This window comes from Triplophysa dalaica, chromosome 11 (assembly GCF_015846415.1).
Source record: "Triplophysa dalaica isolate WHDGS20190420 chromosome 11, ASM1584641v1, whole genome shotgun sequence".
NCBI lineage: Eukaryota > Metazoa > Chordata > Actinopteri > Cypriniformes > Nemacheilidae > Triplophysa > Triplophysa dalaica.
Genome location: NC_079552.1, coordinates 4,747,675 through 4,774,615, shown reverse-complemented (window position 1 = coordinate 4,774,615; position 26,941 = coordinate 4,747,675). Strand labels below are relative to the sequence as shown.

General features: G+C 38.2%; 1 protein-coding gene and 1 long non-coding RNA gene across 3 annotated transcripts in view; one reads left to right on the top strand and one right to left on the bottom strand.

Moving 5' to 3' along the window:
- The window catches only part of lmbrd1 (LMBR1 domain containing 1), a 73,284-nt gene that overhangs the window by 27,826 nt on the left and 18,517 nt on the right, over positions 1 to 26,941 (bottom strand). The window contains exons 4-8 of the mRNA XM_056760346.1: positions 23,054 to 23,151; positions 19,197 to 19,264; positions 15,687 to 15,778; positions 10,217 to 10,290; positions 34 to 159 (exon numbers count right to left, since the gene is read on the bottom strand). Coding sequence (XP_056616324.1) covers positions 34 to 159; positions 10,217 to 10,290; positions 15,687 to 15,778; positions 19,197 to 19,264; positions 23,054 to 23,151 — 458 coding nt within the window. The remainder of the gene's footprint in view (positions 1 to 33; positions 160 to 10,216; positions 10,291 to 15,686; positions 15,779 to 19,196; positions 19,265 to 23,053; positions 23,152 to 26,941) is intronic.
- LOC130431366 (uncharacterized) lies at positions 20,045 to 21,897 on the top strand. Of its 2 annotated transcripts, none has more exons than XR_008908226.1 (3): positions 20,045 to 20,295; positions 21,041 to 21,127; positions 21,245 to 21,897. It is a non-coding gene; the product is annotated as an uncharacterized LOC130431366 (long non-coding RNA). The 2 variants fall into 2 exon arrangements; XR_008908227.1 differs by having other exon boundaries at positions 20,045 to 20,846.

Genomic DNA, 26,941 nt, shown 5'->3' with positions numbered 1-26,941 from the left:
CATCTGATCTGAATTCACTTCACACACACAAACCTTGGCTTTGAGCTTGTCTATCTGATGCTCCACCTCCTCTGTGTCTTCCGTGTTCTCCAAACGCTCGTAAACGACGCTGCGCGTGCCTTTAATCAGGTTCAGCGGCAGGACGGACATCCCGTAAGCCTGCAAGAGAGTGTAAAAAGACCAATTACACACCATTCACAATCATCAGCCAAAGTGCCACCAGGATTCCACCGGGAGCCCCGGCGATTGGCCCCGAGGACCCCGCGTGGCGTGTGTTATAACTTGTCGGAGCGATACGGGGAACAAAATCCATATATTATGGCACTTGATAAAAGAGAGCTTACTAAAGGGTGTCATTCAGAACTCTGAATGCACACATGTGGTTTTTGTGTGCGAAAGGAGGATGAAAGGGAGTGTGTGAGAGTGTGTTTGCATGCAGCAACCATTTTGAGATGCGCGGTTTGATTCCTGCAATGCACAGCCTTACAGTGCCCCCATGTGACGGCACTCGACCGGAACGCATGAGGCATTTTTCATGAGAAGGGTGCATGATGTTGCCTGAAAATCTTGAAATGTAAGCATTTATTTTCCTTAGGAAATGGACTGTGAAGGAGAGACCTAACCTTCAGAAACCTCAAGAGGTCAAAGTACTGCATAATCTTGTGTAAGATGTCACATATTGGGGGCTACCTATAGTTAGGAACCAGTCGGTTTGTAGTTACATTTAATGGTTAGTAGATATAATATTTTCATAATTAAAAAGTATTTATATCTTGGTTTTTTTGATTATTTGTAGCTTGAGTAACACATTATTATGAACACATGCATTTGATGTGTTTAACTATCTTCATGCAAGTTCAGAGACATACAGTGTTTCCCACACCACAAAAACATGGGATTTGTGCTTTACGTGATCTCTAACGCAAAAAAACTGCTTTGTGACACAAGTGTCTTCTCTTCACAGAAAGCGCCAGATACGCACAGCAAAGGAACTACAAATATCTAACGAATATGACATTATGCATTCTGAATGCTTTAAATCAGAGGTTATATCAAAATCCCTTGCTGTTCTTTCCATTCTTTGCATAAGGAAGCGTGGTTCTAGGGGTCAGAGGCCCGGCAGCCTTCTCAGTATGGGCTTTGTGAACTTTAATTAAAAACACCATTTTCAATACTCTCCTGGTGGCAAATCAATACAGGCAGAAAATAAAAGAGACAGGGACACACATGCGCTGACTTGTTCTGCCTTGAAAAAAATTAAATCGCATGCGCCCACACTCTCAGTTCTGCCATTTTCGAAAGCTTTCATATCAGATAGCAGACAAAAGTCACCGGCACAATTAGATCTTTAGAAGGCAGCTAAAACACCGCTGACCTTTTATCTCCTCTACAGAAAATTGCAAAACTGACGTGCCGCTCTAGCTTCAAACAGGCGATTCTGAGCTCCACAACGACAGTCGCGCAGGGAACCGCTATACTTAGCGTCTGCCCGAGACCACCGCCACGGGCCGTGTCACCCCTCGCTATGAATCACGGGGCTCTAAAGAGCCGACCATGTCCCGAATACCAAGCACTCCTCATAAAAGAGGAATCTGTCCTACATCCCCGGTGTGACGCGCTCCTCGCCTCCTCCTACTTCGCCTCCTCTTTCCTATTATTCCCTGCCCTCCTCGCCCCTTCATCCCTTCAAGCGTGTGAAAAATAAAAGAGACACTCCAAACAAAAACAGGTGTGTTCCGTGTTGATTGGAAAAGAAGACCTGAGGCGGCAGAGACAGAGAGTATAGTTTGAGAGGAAGGGAGAAAGAGTAAAGGTGGAGAGTTGGGAGATGAAGGGATTGCGGTTGTCAGCTGGGAGATATGAGGAGAAAGAGATGGGGAGGGGTGTAAAAAGTGGAGGCGTACTCCCCCTTACACAGGGATGCTTTTGTTCAACAGACTGCATGGGAAAAGTGAGAGCTGTTTGGGGAGAGCAATAAACTCAGAGTTTTTGGACATTTTACAAACAACCTTCTGATATATTAGCCAGGCCGAATAATCGATACTCCAGCTACCCTTGTTTTAGCTCTTTTGACCAAAATTAGCCGATAACTGCCCCCGTGTCTCAATGAGCTCCAATGTTCAGCAGTCAGGGCACTGACCAGGGTGACAGCCATTTTAAGGGCAGTCTCATTCGCAAAACCATTCAAGTGCACTGAATCGTCCGTTCCCTACAAATTCCCACAATGCGCCGCAAAAACAGAGAGCATCGATGCACCCTATGTTCCCCGAAGTCACGTGACAAATTTTGAAGACGTTTAACCGAAATCGCAGGAGCCAACTCAATAAGCGCGTTTACATGCACAGTCTTACGCCGATTATGCTTAATAAGATGATATATGTAAGGTCATGTAAACACGTAAAACGGTTTTCTTTAATCAGAGAAAGGTCATAAATGACTTAAGCAACAAACGATCGGCAGTCGTTTTTTGCCTATTACGCCGATTTTACGCTGCATGTAAACGTCTTTAACGGTTTTCTCTTAGTTTTGTTTATGTGCACATGTCTGAAAGCGCAGTAGTAAAAGTCCCAAACGGAAGTAATGGTAAAATAACGTATAAAAGTCTGCTCTCGAATCATGCTGTTGATTTAGAAACGTCAAAATGAAGAACTATTGTTGCATATGCAGATACTACGGACATGAGGAGAGATATAAAAATACAGCTTCAGATCGGTTTCCCGCTGCATTTTTTATTACCAAACAGACTGTCGAAGTTGACGTCACTGCACGCGAGAAACCCGGCAGGCGATTTCGCGCTGCATGTAAACGCCTTTACCGGTTTTCTCTCAGTTTTGTTTATGTGCGCATTTCTGAAAGCGCAGTAGTAAAAGTCCCAAACGGAAGTAATGGTAAAATAACGTATAAAAGTCTGCTCTCGAATCATGCAGTTGATGTAGAAACGTCAAAATGAAGAACTATTTTTGCATATGCAGATACTGCGGACATTAGAAGAGATATCAAAATACAGCTTCTGACCGTTTCCTGCTGCATTTTTAATTACCAAACAGACTATCGACGATGACATCACTGCACACTACACGAAGTCTCAAACTTCAGTGTAAATGCGGTTTTCTGCGTAGCCGGTTTATTACTATGCATGAAAACAGGTTTCTTTTTATGCTGATATTTGATAGATATCCGTTTATTTTGTGCATGTAAACGTACTCAATGAAGATCATGAAACGTGATATAACTTTTGAAAAGACAAACGCTTGTTTTATGTATACTTTACTTAATTGTTCAATTTAACAATTGACCATATTTGTTGATATGCAACCGAATAACAAAGTGTTTCTCATATGTACTTCAAGCAGCATTTAAAAAATAAAGTCAGAGAGGTGTCGGTTTTGCGGGTCCATATCAAATCGTATTAATTAATACCAGCTGTGAAGTATCACAACTCAGTCACGTCACGGGAAAATAAGTGAACGGTGTCCCCATGAGAAGGGAGCCAGGGTCCTTACAGTGCCCGGACCCGTATACACATATTGATTCACGATCTCGGGAGCTGATCGAGACACAGGGTGTGCCCGCTTGCCCACGTGCTTGTGTCAGTTTTAATCCAATCTAATGAGAGAGATGCAGTTTTTAGTTTTTTGGTAGGTAACTTTATTCAACAGGCAAATCATCTGTTCCTCTATTCAATCGAACATACTGTGATAATGCAAACTATACATCTTGATTGAGGAAGGAAACTGAAATAAATGCAGTAACGAAGAAAAGATGCAACAAATGAAAATATCATCAGCCTCACAACAATAATCAAGAGGGTTTGATAATCAGAGCTTTCACTAAAGGTTACGCGCACCATTAAACCACATAAAGATCAATCCCTTATTACATTTTAACACTCCTACACACTGCTTCAGTGTCCACAGCCATAATGAGTACACAGCCAAAGGATTGCTTATATAAGGATTGCTTGTGGACTTAAAAGTAGAATCATATATTTTTGGATGAGTAAATTCTTTATGTACAGACGATCATTGGTCATTTGGTAGGTCGCCGATTTGATATGGACTTTGTTGTCTGTTTGTCAACCAATCAAAAAGTTGTTCAGCACTTTACCTGTAATTATTTAGCAATTCCAAAGGGTGACCCTAGTGGTACAAAAATGATACACTTCTCCTTTAATGATTCTGTCAAGGGGCAATTTTCCAAAAGAAATTAGCTTAAGTCTGAAGTTTTTAATAACATAACTTACTCTCACATTACCATTTTCTAACCCGTCTTCGTCTCTCAGATTTACACTAATAGGGTCAATTTCTTGACATTAAAAATCTTTGGATCTGAAGGCATATGTCTGAATCTTTTAAATTAATTGGGCTAACATATTCACTTATTTCTTTATAAAAAATGTTTCTAAAATAGATGACTAGGATCAAATAATAAAGAATAATCGGCCTATAGTCTGCCAAATGAATAATAAGTAGCCTAGAACAGATTTACTTCCTCAATATTGTTAAAAAAAAGCATGCCCGGATGAGACCCAAAAAAGCTGCTTGATAAAATGGAGAATTTAGAAGAGTATTTTTACATATTAAAAGTGACTAAATTTGAAGATGCTAAAATATCACATAGTATTGACATAGTTTGCAGTTCTACTTACTATAACTGTTGCTATACTTACATACTATTCATACTTTAACTATTATTCTAAAATGTTGGGGAAAAAATAGATAAAACTAAGCTTAAAACTACCTTTTACAGTAGTGTATGGGTCAATGACGTACAACGACCACTTATCACATGGTGCGACCAATCATTTATCGCCAGTAAAATATATCGTCGCTGCCATCTGAAACCTTGTATGTCCAAATTTGCACTATACTTCTAAATGATTACATGCTGCTTTGTCAAAGTTGACAAGCAACTTTTTAATGGTTCTAATTGGTTATATACTTGCAAAGCCCATTTTTGATAACCAAAAAGTGTGACTAATAATAATGGTTTATGGCAAAAAATCACGAAATATGGAGATGCAAGGTTTCAGAAGGACAGTAGCGATATCTCATTTTTGTGGCTGAAATATGAATCACTGATACAGATGGCTTAAGTGAATGGTATTTTTACAACATTTATATCAGTTGTATATACTCGATTTTCAGGGAAAAAATTATTTTTCATTTTGTTAATTTAAGAAGACAAAATTTTTGAACCAAAATAAGAGTTGATTACTTACCAAAACTGTAATAATTTGTAATACTAAAGATTTGAAAAACAATGTTAGACATGTAAAATAATTGAATTAATTTTAATATAATATACTTCATATAAATCACAGTCACCACCACATAACATTTTTAAGGCTATGGCCAATTCATAAATAAAACACTAAAATCACTTGATATATCTTTTAAATCTGCAACAATGTGTACACCACTTTCTTAATTTTGAATAATTGCAATAGATATTGTTTATTTGTATTTTAAAATTGGCATGTCGAAAATCCTACTTCATTGACCCGTGTACAAACATACATTTTGCTACAGTACCTTCTAAATGACCCTTTTAATTGGATAACTTTACACGTTAAAACTTGCTCTCACTGTAAAACATAAAAGCAGGCCAAGGTGCTGCATACTAAACTGCATAATGATAATGTGCTCATTGTTGTGACCCCACTCAAACAGTCAATATCCAATGAGAAGCGATAGTGAACCAAGACATCAGAAAGCACCCGTCAACTGAACCCCTTAACAGATGTATAGAGTCTACAATAATAAATGCTCTTTAGCCAGATGGTGTCTGCGTGTTTCTTCTGTCCCTTTTGTAGTCCCTAAATTAAATACAAACACGTTACACTGCTGGAAATGAGGAACTAATTCTATTTGCTGTAGCTATGTTAATATTGCACTGTCAATTTACCCCCTCCAGACAGGTGTGGAGCACATTATGTTGGTAAGAAACGCGCCCATATCACCTGTGATGGTGAGGACTAAAAAAATAAACCATATTAAACATTTTGGGCCTGGATTTTAATAGACCAACATGCACGCTACAAAATCAATATAGACAACAATTAACAACTGTTTTCCTAGAAACTGTGTATATGACCAAAAGTAAAGAATGTTTTGGTAATGTCAGAAAAATGGTGCTCAATAAACTTGCTTGATTACATTTTATTGATTTTATTAACGTATATAACCTTGAAGGTGAACACTATTATTTCATAGACGAACGATCTATAAACTTTCAACATCACCCGAATGACCCATTGCTATCTGCAGCACTTTACCCTAAACTTACCACCATCCTACTGCAAATTACATCTTATTTTGAGACGAAAAACAAATGCAACAAATGATTTCACCAATGTTATTCTAAAATCAAACCTCGAAAATACCAATAACAATATTATTATATCTCAAAATCCCATGAATAGGATTGAGATGGGAAAAGCCGCTGAGAAAACCAAAGCATTTGTTTGGAAGCGGTCCTTCTGTCGGATCGCAAGTAGGGTGGGGGAAAACGGGGGATTATTCTCGCCGCTCACAGGTCATTTTTGCAGCATCGTGATTAAATCAGTGGAAATTAATGTGGTCATCCTCTCTTTGGGAATCAGCATCTTTGGTCTGCAGATTTAAGAGGGAGAGAAACCCTCCAGGGCTGAACGCCAGCGCGCCAGCCAGACTTTTAAATCACCTCGCTGCGTCTGGCAGCAAAGCGCCTGCGACGGCCCACGGTCAAACGGACAGATCAAAGAGCCGTGATATACGTTCATTTGCATATGCAAATATTACATTCGCATTAAAAAGTCAGCAGGCCTATAATTTTCATTGTAGCGTCATGCCGACAGCAAATTGAGCTTTATATACGGCCTGGACGTCTGCATTAGCCGGTGAAAAATGAAGGACGTTAAGCCAGACGGCGAATGAAGGTTTGATGTCCGAAACGACTGAAGCACAGTAACCTGTTCAGACTTGGGAGGTCAAGCATAGCGCACACTTTCTCACCTCATAACGCTGAGGGTGATAAAGGCTACTGGAAACGGCACCTTCAAGCGGGACAAAGAAACATCAAGAAGTCTATAAACATGTCACATCGGAAAACCCTTTCACACTGAAAACACGGATGAGGTTATAGTGAGGTCAAGGTGAAACTCTGTGGTTGGTCAACGGCAGACCTTGAAAATACTGTGACAAAAGACTGTAAACCTTTTAAGTGTATGTATTGTGCGGGAATGACGTGAGAGGCCCACATTTAAAATCTCAAACAGAGTTATAAAATGAAGAAGCAAGCGGATGCTTGAATCAAAGTTCTGTGAAAAAAGAGTGAATGGGACTTTCCAGTCCCCAAAACATCTCGGAAACTGTGAATTTCCCCGAATAAGCGTTTCACCCCGAAAACCCCTAACCCAACAAACTAAAACTTTTGTGACTTCTTGCAAAAACCCAGTCGCACTTCATAAAAACCTGCATAATTGTTTTTACGAGCCGGCCATCCAAGCGTCGGACAGGTAAGTTAGCTTTGGCCGCCCTGACCATATGGCACTTCGGAGGCTTATTAACAAGTTGGGGGTCCTGTTTGTACGCGCTTAGGTTGAATATTAATTTCCCAGCAGCGCTGCAAAGTGTGGTGTTGGCCAAAAACAAGCGAGTGCTGGAGGTTTGAACTGCTTGCTTTAGCGTTTAGCTGAAGTGCAGCTGGCCGTGGCGTTGTTATTATGAGTTTACATCTCGGCCAGTTGTTTGAATTTAGAGCGAGTGGCCACACAGGCTGAAAGCGCAGTGATAAATTAACCTGCCCTCCCCTGGACAACACTACCGCTGCATACGGTTCCCATCACTTAGATTCCATTAGGTTAATCATGCATAATAATAACACATAGCCCGGCATGATAAATCACCTTGGAAACCTGAGGAAGATGGGATTGGTGGGGTTCGAGGGGTGGGGGAGGGATTTTGATTCTTTGACGAGTATCTACAGACTTAAACAAAAAGTTGTTGGGATAGCATATTGTGGCAACACTTTACAATAAGGTATCATTAGTTTACACAACGGTCGGTGTGCCCGAGTGCATGGTCTAAACGCGTTGTCCCGGTTCTCTAAATGAATCATGGGTGTTTTTGGGCAAAACGTGCAGTAAACCAATCAGAGATAAATCTCCCATTCCCTTTAAGAACCAGTTGCGTTCAAGCCATGGAAGATTTGCTATTGACACGGCGGAATTTGCAAGAGCAAAGACCGGACGCTTCTCCAGACACATCTGGAGTAGACCATCTAGAGCAGTGGTTCTCAAACTGCCCAAAAGTACACTTTTTATGATTTTTTCAAGCCAAGTACCCCTTGACCAGACAAAAACATTTTACTTTGAAATCAGTAAAATGAGAGTCTAACCGTAATTATATCTAAATGTATTCATTTATTTTTTTAATTACATTTTTTTTGTAGTCCTAATTTCCTATAAAAATACTATTATCATAATTTATTGATTTTTTATTATTTATTCCTAGATATAAGTATCTCTCACGTACCCCCTGCAGTACCCCGAAGTACTCCTGGGGGTACGCGTAATCCCCTTTGTGAACCACTGATCTAGAGGACAAGCCAATTTAAAAGAAAAATTGCACACAATAATAATCTTTTACATTGAAGTCTGCTTATTTTTTTATATTTGGCATGTTAAGTGTGCTGCAACGCGTACCTCTGTGTGTAATAAGCAGAATGTATGAGCGCTGTGCACCCGCCTATAGGTATTTTGTAAACACGGAACAATGATCAGACCCCATACATCTATGCACTTTACTTTAGCATTAACCTGCTATCAGAGAACTAGAGCTTTTGACATCACCAGATGAGAGACAATACAAGCACGAGAGAGAGAGAGAGAGAGAGAGAGAGAGAGAGAGAGAGAGAAAGCCTGAGTCAGTGAACCCTGGGCTGTCATGGTTTTTAACTGAGAATCTTTGATGGGTTCTGAAACTCTGCACCTCAATAGAGAAGGTGAAAAACAACAGCATTGGATAAGACTTTTTCTCTCTGTGAGCCACTCTCCACATTTCTGACACCAGGAGGTCACAGAACAGAGCATGACTATCCTCAGAACTCCCCAATAATTATAAAGACTTTAAACCGGCCCTGTGTTCTCCAGCGCTGCACACCAAAGCCTCCGTAAGGTTCAATCCCAATTCAGAGAAACACAGATTTACTGCTGCAATTTTGTTATCGAGATTGTTAAAGGACATGTGGTTCTGCTTTTACAGCATTTCACATGACGGTAAGCATCTAACCAGTTTTCAATATGCTTCTGCTTCCAAAACCCTCTTCTCCTTCTCCAGTCACTGATATTGGGGCACCGGAGAAGCTCAAAGCCATGACATATAGCCATGAAAAATGGATAGCATTAACAAATGTTACAGTACAATCAATTTATCTTATGCGAATAAAACAGCTACACTATGCTGAAAGAATCAGAATATGGGCATTTATAAATGGCCTTGAGGCTCAGAAATATAAATAGGAGGGAGATAACAGGGCATATACATCACGCCGGCATCTCAGGCACATGTCGGTGAGAAATGACAGCGTGTCATTTTGAGCAATTGTAGGGCAAACGAAAGAATCACAAAACATTTCTAGTGTGGAGAGAAAGCTTCATCACTCAGGATGACTACAATCAAAGACAGTTTCCATACAGACAAAGATGTGAACTCCACCATCAAAGTTAGGTCAACAACCACTTCAACTGAACATTATCGCTATTCGGCACTAAGCCAAAATTACAGGTGTATCTAAATCTTAAAATTCAAAACTTTTCCCTTATCAAAATTAAGCACCAATTCATAGCAATGAAGCGCAAACCTGCATTTTATTTGTAAAGACCGATAAGGAACAGTAGCTAAAAAAACTGCTAAAAAGGTTCAAAAAGAAGATGGAAATAGTCATGACAAACTAAATTCTTTTAAAAACAAGGTTTCAATGTTATAAAAATCTTATTCAATATTATAAATAGACCCCATTGAATGAAATAAAACCATTTAAACACTAGAAATAATTCAATAGAAATACTTTCTGCTTAGGTCAACAGCACTGACAGACCGTGGGTGGACATAAACGTTGCGGTAATATCTTGAAGCTCTTTCCTACGCCACTGCTGAGAACCCTTGTGAGCGAATGCAAATCGATGGGGCACAAGAAACCATCCACCATTCCCAATTCTCTGTTGGCTACTCACCGTGTATGTGATCACTGCCAGCATGCCAATCAAGGTGAGCGAGCTGATGGAGAACGACAGGGCGGCCAGGCCTTCTGCAAGAAAGACAGAGGGGAAATTTATTTATGACATGGGCCAAATGCAGAGCTCTGTTAAGTTTTGGTCATGCGCCAGATATTCAGAGCACTTTCACCCCCAGGGAAATTTCTTAATGCACCTCATCTCCTCTCCTGCTATCATTTCTCTAAACTTTCTCATAGTGTGACATAGTTACCGAAAGGTCAGTGAAGATTTTACCCTGCATTTTTTTGGTCACAATGACGCGTCAGATATAAGGATGTTGAATAGATTTAGATCAGTAAAACTTTAAATACTAACTCGATACCACATGAGAAACCCTTATGGTATTAAACATTCATTTTTTAAACTTGGTGAACATGTATTCCAGTTATCAATCAAGAAAACAGAAATAAAAACAAGAGAACGACATGAAAATTAAGTACATAGTGCTTGGAGTTCCAATCTGTAACATTTTTGTTTGTTTGTTTGTTTGATTTTGTAAGAATCAGTATCAGTTTCTCCCTACAACAGTAATCGAATTATAATAATTTATAAATTTACTTGTCAGGTTAAATTTCTGTGTAAGATGTAAAATTCCACTTAAACATTTAAGGCGTCTTTTTAAAACTAAAGTTAAATAAATATTGCTTTACAAGTCACTTGAATGTCAATTACACAATATTAACTGATTTAGAAAATAGTTACAAATAACCAGAGATGCACCGATACTCAATTTGTACACTGATATAGATTATTCAGAGTGATATCTGCCAATACAGATTATGAAGAATAAATAAATATTATTTAAGAATTACATAATAAGAATTATATTAATTAATTTAATAACTTTTAATATTCAACATTAAACTGGTGATGTTTCATTTTCTATATACAGAGCACATATTCATTACATTTCCCTTTCCTCTCTTGATTGACAGGATATTTCAGCCCTGATCATCAGCTGTTTTTCAACTATCGGTCAATAGTGGGAAAAATTGCTTTTACCGACCGATACCGGTTATTGGCCAATATATCGTTGAATCTTTAAAAATACTATTCAACCTACATTTTTAAGAAATTCAACTACATTTTTCGAGTCAGTTTAATATCATTTAAATTTAAGTGTCTTGTAAACCCAATTAGATTTTACTTTAAAAATGTTTACTAATTTCTGAACTACAGTTTTAAAGTTGAATTTTATACAGTGTAATGTGTAAGTTTGACTAACTAAAAATAAGTATGTAAAGTAACCTACACCGTAAAAAGTTTTTAAGTTTTATTAAATAGTCCTTATAAATCATTTCAATTCACTTATTTTTGTCAACATCTTTACATTGCTTAATAAATACGTTTTCATTTCCAACTTATTAGTATAAGTTGCATCAACTTGACATATTTTTAAATATTAAGTTGAAATGACTTTAAAAGACAATTTAATTGAACTTTACAAATTCAAATATATACATTTATACTGACTCCAGCTACACAGTTAAAAAGTGTTACAAACTCTACTCAATACATTCACACATGCTTCTATTGGACTTTCAGAGTTTAGAGTTATGACCATTCAATGATCTACGTGGGATAACATACACAAACCGTGTCTCATATATAGAGGAAACCAAACTGAGTATACTGTACATAAGTACTTGCATTTTGACTAGCCAGTGCTGTGTTTAAGGAGTAACTGGTGCTTATAATATACCTTGTGTGAGACAAAGAGGGAAATAGATGGAAAGAAAGAGGAAAATGCGTGCAACATGAGGTGACATTGCCAGCTGTCAGATCTGAGGCCAGCAGAGGCAGATTTATGGAAAGTGACCGCAACCACACTCCTTGTTAGGATCCCACCTGTCATATTGAGCCAGTCGACCGCACAAAAACTCCCATGGTTCTTCTCTCCTCTGGTTCTAAGCTATGCAGAAAAAACCCAGCATCCCAGCATCCCTGTACCCAGATTGCCCCCTTGTGCCCACCTCACTCAATGCGAGACACTGTTCTGTTTACTCTCCTCAGGAGGTGCCTTACAAACCTCAAAGAAAACTACTCCTTCCCGATGTGTTGAACCTTACAAATTTTGAAAACTGTTTGCAACAACACCCACCCTGTTCCACACACAAAAAGCCCCGAGACACTAAAAGCGAGGGGAAGAAATGAAGACGATTACGCTCCCATGTGCTAATGCAGCAAACGTAGAAAGAATTAAAAAAAAGAAGAACGGCTTTGATGTCTAATGGCTAAAATGATCATTTACATCTGAATAGGTGCTTCCCTTTGTGATCTCACCGCTTTTGTCAAGCGGCGAAGGCGCCGGGCCGGAGACAATGGCGTTCGTGTTTGGTGCGGAAGGCAGCTCTGTTTATGAACTCCTCACAATGCGGGAAGACCTGCATTTTCCGTCGCTTCCCCGGAAGACTTTCTTGGGGATTGGACAGAGAATATATTGTTTATTATCTGCGGCGGCTCCACAGCTGCTCCAGTGCCTGATTCCTCTGCATGAGGAGAGAGCCGAGGCTCTTATCTCAGCAGGCACCGAGCACCTCGGGCTTATGTGCGCAGGAGGAGACCATCGACACCGAGAAGTGTTTATTAAAGAGCTCTTAGCCGTGATATTCGCCACACAAATCTGGTATGATATCCTCATGAAGACAGAAACCAGCGCGCTTGCAGGATTCTGCATTTCTGAGAAAGAAATAAAGACAATCAAATAACGACCAACATTGTTGAGCAAAAGTGTGACAGATTTCAGGTTAAACAAATTAATTTCTAATGAAGTATTTTTGGTCTTGTTTTCCAGTACAAATTACATTTTTAAACATCTTTAATGCAAGACATTTTTTATCTGCTTGTCTAGCATTAGAAGATTGATTTAGTTTTAAGCTTAAATTCTCTTTTTTTATTTGTTCTCCAAAAAAAGAGCTTAAAGGGCTAGTTCCCCCCTCTGTTGTCATTTACTCACCCTCAAGTTTAACAAAACCTGTATAAATAAGTTTGTTCTGCTGAATAAAAAAAAGATATTTGGAAGAATGTCAGTAATTTTCAGTTCTGGGACACCACTGACTACCATAGAAGGAAAAAATACTATACCTTTTAACTGTGCCCCAAAACTCTTTGCTTTCCCACATTCTTCAAAACATCTTAATTTGAGTTCAAGAGAATCAAAATGTATACAATCATGTATTCTACTATGGTAGTCAATGGTGGCCCAGAACTGAAAATTGTTAACATTTCATAGATTTCATAGATAATAGTTAAAGGGTAAATATAGCTGCATTTCCCTTTGATAGATTTTTTTGCAACACACTTATACTCATTAAGTCCTTCTGAAACCTGAAATCATAATTTTTCTCCAAATGTTGATATTTTATATTTGTCAAATCAATAATATTAAACACCCACTGAACTTTGCAAATATCTAACAAAAGTATTAAATTATAATAATAAAAAGTAAAAGTAATAAAAAGTAGTAAAAATTGGTTGTCATCTTTAACAACACATTATTTAATCATTTAAAAAGTACAGTATCTTTCCATTTCCTGAAAAACAGCATACTGGGCAGCTATTTACGTCATAGCAAGTCCACAAACCTATCCACTGCATGGGGGAAGGCAGATATTTCTAAAATCACAATCACAATTAAACAGCATATTTCCGATCAATAATTAACATGACATGAACTGCCTCATAACTATGGTTTACCAAGCTTCAATTGCGCTTTTTCGAGGTCGCTTCATCTACTGTACATGCGCACAGGCTGGCAAACGCCTCATGAGAGCCCCGCCCCAAATAATCGGCTTTACCCTTTACTGATTGACGATTGGCTTGTTCTAAGGCGGGACTTCCTTTGAGAGAGCGGCCATATTGAGCGTTGCATTCCTCGCCATTCAATGTAACGGCAGTGGTGCATCTTGATAATATTAATATCTTTGATATAAAAGCATCTTCCAATTGCATAACTGTGTTTTGTGTGTGCAAAATGATCAGAATGGTGATCAAAATGACATTCAGAGCAGAGCACCCGAATTCTTTCCATCACACTGTGTGGTAGTTAGGTTCAATCTGAAACACTGCTCTCGGTAAAACTCAATGCAGGGCTCAGTGGGAAGGTAAATCAGTGAACAAGAGCTTTCTGAGTGGATTCTGGGTCTGGGTCTTCGCTGCATAATTAAGTGGAGACGTTTTCCCGAGCCTCCGTCTGCGATAACATCACATCTCCAGCTGTCTACCCATCCGCAAGCTCCCTCACTCCTGCTTGAACCTTACCGTTAATAGGAAACCAGTATGTATTGCATTTACATTTTTGTTTCAAAAGGAAAACCCTCATTGAATCATTTAGTTTCTACAGCATCGGTACCAAACCGTCCGATCTTCAGGACGAAACTGTTACTGTAGCCTCTCTATCTGGTCTCTGTCTTAGGTCAAGATGTTTCTACAGCAGCTGTGCTTTCTAAGGGACAATATGACCCCCATCGAGCGAGGAAGATGATGAAACATTTGCACCATCAACCTCAAGCTGAAGAAGATCATGATCAAGTCAATTTCACCTATTTTGTTTAGTTTTTTGCTTGATTTCTATTCATTATTCTGGGACTTTCGGGAAGGGGGCAGCTCTAAGACCCCCCCAGCGGACTAAGGCACTGTCTTACAAAGCCACAGGCTATTATTGGATTTGCTTGGTGGCTTTATTCCTGCTTGCTCAAGGGTCTCCACAAAAGAGCGAAAAAGTCACAACCCGCCAAACAAGGGAACGTCTCCCAAGAGCACCATTTGACAAAACAAGTTCAAAACAAAACTGTGGCAAAATTGACACGTCTTGTTACGTGACCTTCAAATGATCCTTTAGAATATGATAAGAAGAGTACAGAGGGGCCCGTTGAGAACGCTGACAGAAAATCTCTCGGACATGACGTGAGGGGTGACTCCGCACAGCCTCATTTTCCTTTGCTCAATTAGTTTTCTATCTGGAGCACTGAAGTGGGAGGAGACGAAAAAGAAACATGGGAAATTAGAAAAGAGGGATGATCCCTCAGAACGTTTGCCTCCGGGATTCTGCCATGCATGAGAGTAGAATACGAAAAAAAGGTAGATGTTGATGGCCACACGGAATCCCAGATATAAACACAGGTGCATTCATAGGTCTGCCACCTCTGCTTCAGCTTGAAGCCCTGATTGACACATCAAAAGCGGGCTAGGCCTTTATTTTTTCAGACGGCAATGTTAGGCAGCACAATAAGGTCTGTTGACATTGACGAGGCTAAATGTCAATGCTGCCAACCCTTCACATCACCTCCGCTCGCGAGAGGCAGTATACGTCGCTGTCTAAAAAGCACCTGACGCTTTAGCGTTCGGCCCCGGAATGCTTCGACAAACCTCTTTTTGCAAGTGTCAGTAAATCTGCAATTTCATTTAAAGTGGTCGCTATGGTACTTACGACTGCTGCCCAACTCCTGGAACAGATATTGGACCTTCTCCCACTCACTGGTGGCGTTCTGGCTGGGAGGAGGCGCCAGAGGAACAAACGCTCTGAAACAGAAGTACATTTGTACATCAATTATAAGTTTAGAAGCAAAACACATCAGTCAACAAAAAGTCAGTGAACATTTCCGAGACACCCATGTGAACTTTTATGTAACTTTTTAGGCCACCGATGCTACAGATGTTTTGATATTGTGACTGAACATAAACAGATTTGTCAGTAATACTACGCATTTAAGATATTAAACTTTTTGCAGTGGAAAGTTACTTTGTGCACCTTCAACTTGAAGATGAAGTGCTGTTTACTTCCCAGTTTATGCGGAACCCTATGACCACATTAACAGGTCAACAAAAGTTGTTTACATCAAAACGATCTGTATTCTGTTTTTGCCCACGGCTGACATTGCGTGTGCTTTGCGTTGAACTATCCGTGTACGGATATCGGTATGTGGCTCCATGCGATGTATCGCCGCAAGCTTTGAAAGCAACGGAGGGTATGCTCACATTCTTAGTAAATATCTGCAACACTTAGAAAACTCTGTCATCTCCAATGAGGTGAACATCAGGCACAGTACGAGGTTACATAAGCAGACACCCGAGGCTACAGCGGTTCTGAAAAGGAATCCCATGTTTTAAACAGAAGGTTCAGCTTTAGTCTTTATCAACTCAATAATTTATATGGAAAGCAATTATACTATATATGCCGGGCTGTTGCTCATTCCTAAATAATGGCAATCGTAGAAAAAAGACAGGTTCTTTTGTAAACATGCGACGACAGAGGCAGAAGACGACGTGAACAATTTTGTTACTAATACATTTATAGTAGTTTTTAATATTTGGGGACAGATTTACTAAACGGGGCAAAATAGCACGAGAGCGCAATTTCAAAAAAGTGCCGATTGGAGTGGATATTTCTGTGGGCGATTTACGTACAAGGCGCACATAAAAAAATACAGGCGCTATATCTCATTCCCATAATGACCAACACAAAAAGTGCAGCACAAGTTAGCGCAGGGTTTAAGACTTGCTTTTTTGTGCGTTAAATAAAGTCACAAATACCATTCAAACGACGAGAGCAAACCTTAGTAAATCATGTTGCGTGATTCATTTAAATACTCTCCTCTCAGAAAGTTTGCATCTGAAGAGAAAACTCCGACAAATGCATATGCAATAAGGTCAGTCGCAAAAACAGCCGTGTCCAATTTACAGTGCTAATTTTAACTGCGTGTGTTTAGTAAATAACAACATTTGTTTTTTAACACCAGAAGAGGCGTTTGAGCTGCCGCAAGCTGTTAGTAAATCTGGCCCCTAGTGTTAACATCCAATCAGCGAAGAGAAATAGACTCAAATCTCAACGTATGTAAAAGGATGAAACTAGTACGGGTACTAATAGGGGAAGTTTGATGCAGCCACATCATTCAGCAACATCGACAGAATCAGAGGGAATTCAAATGATGGGTCATATCAGAAAACTGACACATTGTGCGTGAAAACGTCACCTTTTGAGGGCACCTGTAAATTATGCCGTAAAATATATGCACAGCATAAAACAGTTCCATAAAGCATGAATGTTCTCCCACTGAAGCTGGTTTATGCTTGATGCGAGATAACAGATAAATGACCTCCGCACTCACTTCCTCGCCATTATAGCCATCATCAGTTAAGGTCCAAAATAACATGCAGCTACTGTAGTGTCTGCAATATACACTTTAAAGTGATAGTTCACCCAAAATTATTTTCATTGACACCCTCATGTCATTCTGGTTTGTCTTACTTTCTTTTGCAGAACACAAAAGAAGATATTTTGAAGAATGCTGGTAACCAAACATCCTTGCCATTATTGACTTGTTTTGTAGTAAGACATTTCTCAAAATATCTCCCTTTGTGATCCAGGTTTTAAACAGGTTTCAGGGGAACTATCCCTTTAGGACAAACATAGAAATCAATTCTTAATTACAATGACAAAATATCAAACCACGTGGCAATACTTTGACATTAATATATCAAAAACCCTTTTAAAGTTTGCAATAATATATTTGAAGACGCCATTTAATTTCATACTTGAGTGGCTTAAGTGCACAAATACTTGTTAGTGTCACAGTATACGGCACAGTTTGCGAGTTAAATATGAACATGCATCCATTCATAAAAAAGTCCCACAAAAAAAACTTGATGCAGTCTACCGTCTTTAAGTTAAGTTACTGCACTTTAAAACCAACGGTGCTAATGGAGCACACTTGAGAGATGCCCTGTTTGAATTGGGTCCACTGGCACTGAATGAAAAGACAGAGGCTGAGAAGGGTCAACTTTCCATTTACAAGGTCCATCCTTAACACAGACCAATCAAAAAAGGAAAACAAAAGGGGGGAAGCCTGTCTTCGAATGAACATTCACAAACACAAGGGCTCTGTGTCTCTGACTCTGGGAAAAAAAGAAGATGGAAAAAGCCATTATGCCCTCGCACATCAAGAACTCAGAGACACAATATCCCCAAGTAAAACAGTGCACGGGTTCAAAAGGTAAAATGGAGCCCAAATTGGTTCTGTCCGAAGCGCCGTCCCCACTTTTAGATTTGGTGTACGACGTGTCTCTCTTCCTATTCTTTGATTCAAGTATCCCATCCCACTGAATCTATGAGACATGGTTCAGTCCCACTACATTGATAAAGCTATCCTGTTCTAGGAAAAGACTTTTTAATGGATGAGAGCCCATTAAATTATATAACCTGGTGTTTATGCTTTACTAACAAAGTCAAGAAAAGAGTGTAACTGGGACAAACCCACAACGTGCATTAGTGCACATTGAGAAGCATTATGTCGGTTGTTTTTGGGTACACAAGCTTAAGAAAACATCTCGATGGAACCTACGGCAGGTTTAGATGTGCTACATTATTTGAGTTAATTGTTTCAAGGACCACCCGCTGGACTTTTAATTTGATGGATTTTGCAAATAATGAATGAGATAGTCGGCCATATTGGTTTATGTGTTGTGCAATAGCTCTCTAAGCCATTAATTTCAATGTGATGCCTACCGCAGTCATTACACTAATGTTTGGGCCTTCAAAAACATTCCCCGTGAGCATGATATTGTTTTACAAACACAAAGCATAATTTCAGTGATGCAATTAGAAGAAGAAAAAAAACACATGATGTCGCCGGTAGACCATTTCTTCCTGAAAATCATGTAATCAGCATTGGAGGTGCCCCCTGTAGAGATATCACTCTTTTAAACTAATAAACACTGTTAGTTTCCTAATTATAGAGGTTCTCCTAAAAAAAACTGCTTTGACAAAGACAAACAAAGCAAAGAGAAAACACAGGTCACGATCAATGCTGTATCAAGCTATTTTCTCTTTACAACATTTCAACAGCCCACACTTGCTGTACACTTGATGGAGATGAACCGATTGAACGATATAATAAATCCCACATTGATCGGTCCACACACTGCAGAAATGCACACTTACCCTATCAAAAGCAGCGCTGAACATACGATCACAAATCCTGTTGTGTACTTCAGTGCGTTTTTCACTTGCTGTAAAAAGACAACAAAAGCATGTTTATCAAACGTTTATTTGTGAAGACATACATCTGTAAGAACAACATGATTCATGTGGCCAGGCCAAAGGTTTTCAGATGCCGTGTCATTTCAGATTTGCAGCACTAATGTAGTCTTGGCAGTGTGGCTGTGTTCCAAAAGCTGCGTAGCTTTATATTGACTACACAAACAGCTGTCTAGGCAGCATCTTAACTGAAATGCAACCACATAAATAACGAATATTAAACTTGAACATACTATCTTACAAATATTAGGTACAATACTAAATTAAGATTTTTTATTTAGTTTTATCGACTAAAAAGTATAACGATATGCTCCACTTGAATTACCATAAAATATCTAACCAATTTGTACAACCAAATTTTGTGACATTTAAATTAGAGATTTTAACAAAAAATAACAAATAATTAAAGACAACATTCAATATGTAATTGAATCATATGTATGTCAATTAATAAAAAGTGAGTCTATAAAACTGAATTTTAAAAAAGAAGCTAAACCGTAAGAGGAAAACTACACAAATTAAAAGAACAAATTAAATCAGAGTTATTATAGTTTTAGTTTTATAGTAGTGTAAAAATTAATGAGCTTTTGATTTTGAGATTTCTGTTGTGTTTTACGATTATGTTAACTTTTAAGCAATTTTGTTTGTCATTTTATTGTTATTGTTTTTTATGTTGCTTAATAAAATTAATACATTTTTATTTTTGTTGTATTTTAAGTTTTTATTTATTATACATTTTGTCTTAAACTTACACTCTAAAAAATGCTGGGTTATTTGTTTAACCCAACAGCTGGGTTGAGCCTGTTGGGTCATTTTGTTGGGTTATTTTCTCAGTGTTGGGTCATTTTTTGAGTAACCCAAACGCTGGGTTAGCAGTCGGGTCCAATTGAGTGACAGTTGAGAGAGTAAACCCCTCCCACTCCTCGACGCATCAGACAAACTTTACCTTCGCGGGCATTTTGATCCACCTCATCTCGGAAAGTTGTTATTCGGAGAAGAAAAGGTATGTTTACGAGTTTTTAATGTATAAAACTATTACTGTACAAAAAAAAATGCAAAAGTATGCAAAATTCGGCTGTTCGCATTAGGTTTGAAAAGTAACGTTAATCTAGCTTCGTTAGCTTTGTATAGCTAGTCTGTAACGTTATGCCCACGTTGTTCTAATTTACAGCTTTTTAATCATTTAAACTTCCTTTTTGGTGAACATTTCCTCTGAAATGTGTGACTTGTGTGAGGAATTTAGTTCAGTAACTTACGCAACTTGATATTAGTTTAAGGTCGACACGAGAGCGTCGTGTCAAAAGCAAACATCCAGCTCATTTTTTTATTTTAAATACCGCTAATGTTCGGTGAGGGAACTTAGTTTAAATAGTCTTTTAGACGAGAATTTAGTTGTTAAGAACACAAATACGTGATTTATATATAAACATAACGCCTCTTTGAGATTTTGTTAAGACGCTGTCGGAGGTGTGAGCTTCAGGCTGTCAGCGGTCGTGGCTCAGTGGAGAGCAGCTCTATCTCGGCCATTGCCTCGGGAGTAGCCGCTCTTATAACGTTAGTGGTTAACAATGCGATATAATTAATTTTGGGTATATGAAACGAACAATTGTTGCTCTTTTTAGATTTCTACTTATTCCCGAGTGTGTCGAATTAGTTAAGAGTTGTGTTAACGTTTATAATATTATTTTTTAAGACTGTATTTCACTTTCTGTACTATGTCCCACTCTTCTTCTTTCCCCCACTGACAGGTTGCAGAATAACAGCTAATATTAATGGATCATTCTATTCAAGAGAAAGTCAACTGGAACTTGGATATTTTCATAACAGGCTTAAAGGTAAACATTATTTAGGTAAAATGTTAATGTACTTCTTTATATGTTTATTATAATCCATTGTGCTCTGGGTAGGCCAGTTTCCTTACATTCTTCTCTTGTCTCTTTTTCTCTTTATAGATGAACAAATTGATAAAGAAACCCTCCTGCTGAACATCCACTTCCAAAAGTGCACGCCACACTGTTGTCTACAACTCCCAGGAAAAGAATCCTCTTTAGTAAGACTGCTCCGTGGATATGTCAGGTTAAGCAGTGCTGAAACCGAAAGAACTAACGCTCTTTAAAATGTTTTGTGAGTTTATATGAAGAGGAAAGTTACGGTGTCCCTTTTTCACATCCATAACGCTTGTTTATTTCTTTTTTTATAGAAAACTTGTGCATAGACTGATATTTTATCATATAAATGCGGTTCTATCAACAAGGGTTTAGTAAAATACTTTTTATAGTGTTTTTATGTCGCATCCATAACGCTGGAATTGCCCTAAAGCATTTTACTCGTGCCACTTTGTTAACTGTATATGAATTTTTGAAGTGTTAAGTTGTCTAACTATTTATATTTACTTGTGCCACTTTAATAACCTTGTTAAATGTATATGTTAAAATCTAAACTAATGTAATTTATTGAAGTTAATTTTCCTTAAATATGTATAAACATACATTTCATCAAAGTGTTTTATATGCCATTTTATTGTTCATTGAGCATAACATATTGCATGTTTTTATGAATTCCTTTTGTTTTGCATTTTGATCCTTAATAAAACTTTTGATTCTTACTGATGCCTTGAGTATTTCTCTGTGATTTTGTTATTATTATTTTTAAACATTTCGGGTTTGTTTAAAACCAGCAATGTAATTTTTAAGCAAAAGTTGATTGAAATAAAACAACCCAGCATGTTGGGTCAAAGATATAACCCAACTGGCTGGGTTAAAATAACCCAACGCTGGGTTTGTCCATATTTGACCCAGCGTTGGGTTACCAAAATAACCCAAATTGGGTTGTTTTAACCCAGCCTTTTTTTAGAGTGTATTTCAGGTTATTTCTGATTATATTCAGAATTATTCGTACAGTTTTTTAATTTCCCCTTAATTTTTAGGCCAATATTTGATTTGATTTTGATAAACAGAAATGTTTTCACTTTTCAGACGCAGCTGAACCAACAGAATTAAACCGACCTCGACATATCATAAAACAATTGCCATAGCACTATGATACATATTAAATTGTTTGTATTGCTATACTGTTCATGCCATGTCATGCCATACAGTATGCTTACAACTCTAACAGTTGTTGCAGTGCATTGTGGGAAAACCTTTTCTGCAAAGGACACACATGATACACCATTCATCCAATAGAATATAGCTCAGAACAAACGCGGCCTACATTTTGAAACTGACTTTCTATCGGAGGCATGTCTTAAAATCCACACCTCACTCAATTGCGGAAGAGAGCAATTTCTGCCCCTCACTTCTGACAGTTTCAAGAGGAGTAGGAAAAGGTTTGGAAAGACAGGTGCCTTTTTTAGATTGAAACCCATTCTAGAAGATGGAGGAAATGCCTCAGCATGTAATCTCCACATCACTGGGGTGTCCTAAGAGACAAATATTTGACATTTGAAGAGAGCAGCGTTATAAAGTGGAGACTGGGCCTTTTGTCATTTTGTCGCCCCGCTGCAGTCAAACCTCTTGCAGATGGAGTCTGGGTTGTTATAAATGAACTGCCAAAACTGCAATCAGGCAAATATCACTTAGCAACGTCTCACGGGCATTTCTGTTGATATGATTAATACGAACTTTTCTGAATGTAGACAGCAAGCCTCACTTTACATACGACTATAGATTGTTTTATGCACTTAGCCTGACCTGCCCCATATAAAGGATGAAAAGGCCATCCGTGTCAGAGCACACGGGTGTACCAGATAGACGGCTTACCGAGCACTTGTTGCTGTTGTCTTCGTCTTTTTCTTCATAGTAGAAGTACACAAAGGGGATCCAGAGGAAGACACAGAACAGGATGATGGAATACAGAGCTGTGAAAGAGAAAAGATATTCAATGAGAGAGTATGATTTTTTTTTTTAAACTTCCTTGACATTATGTTTCATATTCCGTATTTGACATTACAAGAGCAGACCACATAAATATGGCGTGATTTTCCATATCGACCAAACCATGAAAAAACAAACATCGATTCAGCCTGTTTGCTTTGTTTGTTTTTATAGCAGCTTTATAAACAAAATAAAATACGATCTAAAAAATGTAAAGATAATTCCCAATTTTTATTAACTCAGCATTTCTAGATGTAATGTGTCTATTCCAGTCCAGTGACTGTTGAATTAAAAAAAAATAAACCTCAGGAGTGACGTAAAGTCATCCAACAGCAAAGACTGTGGCAGCCTGACAAGACACATGAAAACTGTGATAAAAATCAAGGTTATCACATTTTTATTTGAACTTTTCCTAAATACATTTACAAATATTACTGTTGTAAAGGTGAATTTCTTGCAGTATTTAATTCTGAAAGGACAGATAATTTTTTTTTTTTTGTTATGTTGACCCGGTAATAATCTTTATTATCTGTAAATAAGTTCAAATGGAAACAATATTTGTGTTTAAAATGTACACAATAGTACACAATGGGATATTAGTCATTCACAGAATGAAACAAAAACACTCCGTTTACCTAAAAACATACCTAAAAATAGTAAATTTAAAAAAAATTCAAAACAACTGATGAGCTTCACAAAAGATCCAAAGTTGTAGACATTCAAGCTTTACTATACAATTACATAAAACAGGAATGAAGGAAATAAAAACAAAGCATGTGTCAAATCAGTGTCTGTCAAAACAACAAAAATACAAGAAGAACTGCAATATTATTAGCCCTCAGTCCCAATGTAGAGATGAGCTAAAATAATCAAGTTAAAGGTCCAAAGATCGCTGTTATTATAATCACAGTTTATGACTGTGACAGACAGAGAAATTATTTTCTGTGATTCTTCTATGTCCTCTCATGCAATGAATTGAAATTGTCAGCATGTCCTGTTTGAGTCGTCGCGCAGATCACACACTCCAGTGACCCTATGAATCGCATCCACGCTGTCATCCTCATTTCTACTGTAGGTTACAAGTTTATTCTACTGATTCTATGGATGATACAATCCTTCTTTAATTTGAAGACCGTGTCATTGCAAAACCCCCAGCAGACATTTATCATGTATAAAGAGGAATAAGAAATAATGAAAACAGGAGAAATAGTTAAATCACGCAAACATCCTTCCAAATGGAAACAGGGCTGTAATCACACATACCGGCATCACATCAAAATGCTTCACAATGACCAGACACAATACAGAACACAAAAATACATCCATCATGCGGTCATGTAGGACAAAAAGCTCATTTCCATGAACATGTAAACACACTATGTACACATTAGTCATTTGAAATCTGATCGTAAGCTAAAGATATTTGAAAACGAGGGCAGAACGCGTTTCAGCAAAACAAAATGTCTTTTAACAGCAGGTGAGGAAGAAAGCAGAACAGCCACAACACTTCAAAATTAAACATAATGGGATGGAAACGGTTATTGTTATTGTTTCACGAGCCCTGTGGCGTACGGAGGATGATTTGGCCAGCTGTTCGTGCTCTTTTCCAAACGTTATCTTTCGACTGCTGCACTTTTTCTGGATTACCGGTGAGGGATTCGGTCATATGGCTGGTTCGAGTTCGTTCGGTGGCTCAGGGCTCCTCATGAAGATAAACTCCACGCTCTCGCAAACTCTCTGTACAACTTACCTTGAGGCGTCTGGGGAATCACTGGGTGCGTTATTTCCCATCGCAGTGTTTTGTGAATAAAGCGTTTCTCGTGGTTATAATGATAATGTGTAAGCCCATCAGGGTAAATCACAGGACATCAAACTATACACCATGAGCCCTTAATCCATTATAATGTACAGTATTGTTTAAATAAAATGTTAAGGTTTCTTAAACAAAAAACTAAATTTACAATAAAAACGTTTTTCACCGACTCACCTAAATACAGTTTGTTTACTACTATACCTTTAAAATGGCTATATGTTAATGACTATGTTATAATGGCACGGGTCATTTATCAGGGCGGGTCAAATATCTGCTGAATATCCAATAAGCTTAGTCATGTGAACGTTAACATGCTCACGATTGTGATGTCAGATTCACAGCGATTTCTAAATGACCCCGTCACAGATTTTCTCCTACTTTAAAAGCTGACCCAAATACAGTACTTACTCTCTTCCGTCCTCCAGCATCCATGCTAAATGCCTCCATTGTGTTTGTTTGACAGATCGCGAGCAAGCAAACCCTTCTTAACTAGTGGTACAATAACACTGCCAGGCATTATGAATTCAAGTGAAGGTGGTGAGGAGCAGACACTAAAAGTCAGTGTCATCATAAAATTAAACAGGAAAATTCGTCTTTTACAAAATGTTGCAATGATTATTATAAATGATTTATCCGTGATTTATAATATCCATGATTTATACTTTTTTCAAAATTCATTTTCTTTAATGAAAAACATTAAGCTCCTCTCCCCCTCTCAACAATAACTCTTTACCACATGACATTAGCAACAAAAAAGAGGTAGGACTATGCGTACCGTCCAATACCCAGGCATTTTTAGCCCTCCCCTCCAGGCCCAATTTACACCAAAACCATCAAAAATGGAAGACCAGCCCTACATTTTTTCTAATTTCAGAAGCTGTTTCACACGTCACAATATGGAAAGGAAGTCAATCGCAAATACCGTTTCATTGTGTCTTTAAAGGGGCTGTGAAGCTATTTTAGGGGTTCTCTTCAGCTAATGGATGACTATGAAGACTGGACCAGTAAACCCCATGCGGCACCACACGTCTGGCTGCAAATAATTTTTTTGCTGATTCATTAACAGAAATAAAATTATACAAATTATACAAACAGCGGATGCTTCAGTATGGAGTACAGTTTCCTATAATAAACGAAATGCCATTCACAGCAGAGATCTGTCATTTTTTTTAACACATTGGCCGGGTTTCACAGACAAGGCTTAGCCTAAGCCAGGACTATGCCTTAGTTTTTTTTTAGGCAATTTAAGTCGCTTTCATTAAAATGCAGTAGAAAAAAACATTACTGATGTCCATCTTGAAACAAAACATAGGCACTGACATATTTTAAGATACGTCAATGCCAGTGATTTTCAGTTAAGACAGCTCAAAATTAATTCTAGTCTGGGATTTATCTTAAGCCTTGTCTGTGAAACCGGGGCATTAAATAACTCCTATTAATCCCAATGATTTATGGGAAATAAAGACAAATGAAGCAAGCAAAGAATTTAAATCCAATTTGTCCCCGTTCACAAATCAAATTCGGCGTCTTTGTTAATTCCGGGCACCTGTGGTGCATTATGGTACCGTGAGTGTAGCGGTTAAATTCGAGACATGCTGCGGAAAACCAGGGCGAGTAAATGTGAAACCTGAACGTCAACGTTTCAATGACAGCAATTACGGCTCCTGGTGAGATGATGGCTGCTTTGGTTCATTGTATTGTTTTATAAAGGCTGCAGGAAACGTTCGTCTTGAATTAAACTTCACGTTTGAGTGTAAATGCTTTCGCCTAACACGGGCAACATGCAGCGTTAAATTTCAGCTTTACAACGTAAATTGGTCAGACCATGATCGGGTTAGAAAAAAAATGTAATCATACACAAATTAAATTATTGGATTATACCTGCAGAATGTATTTCCATTTGCTCCAAATGAAGTCATTAGCGCATGTCAGGAAAAGGCAAAGGATGGATCAAATGGGCA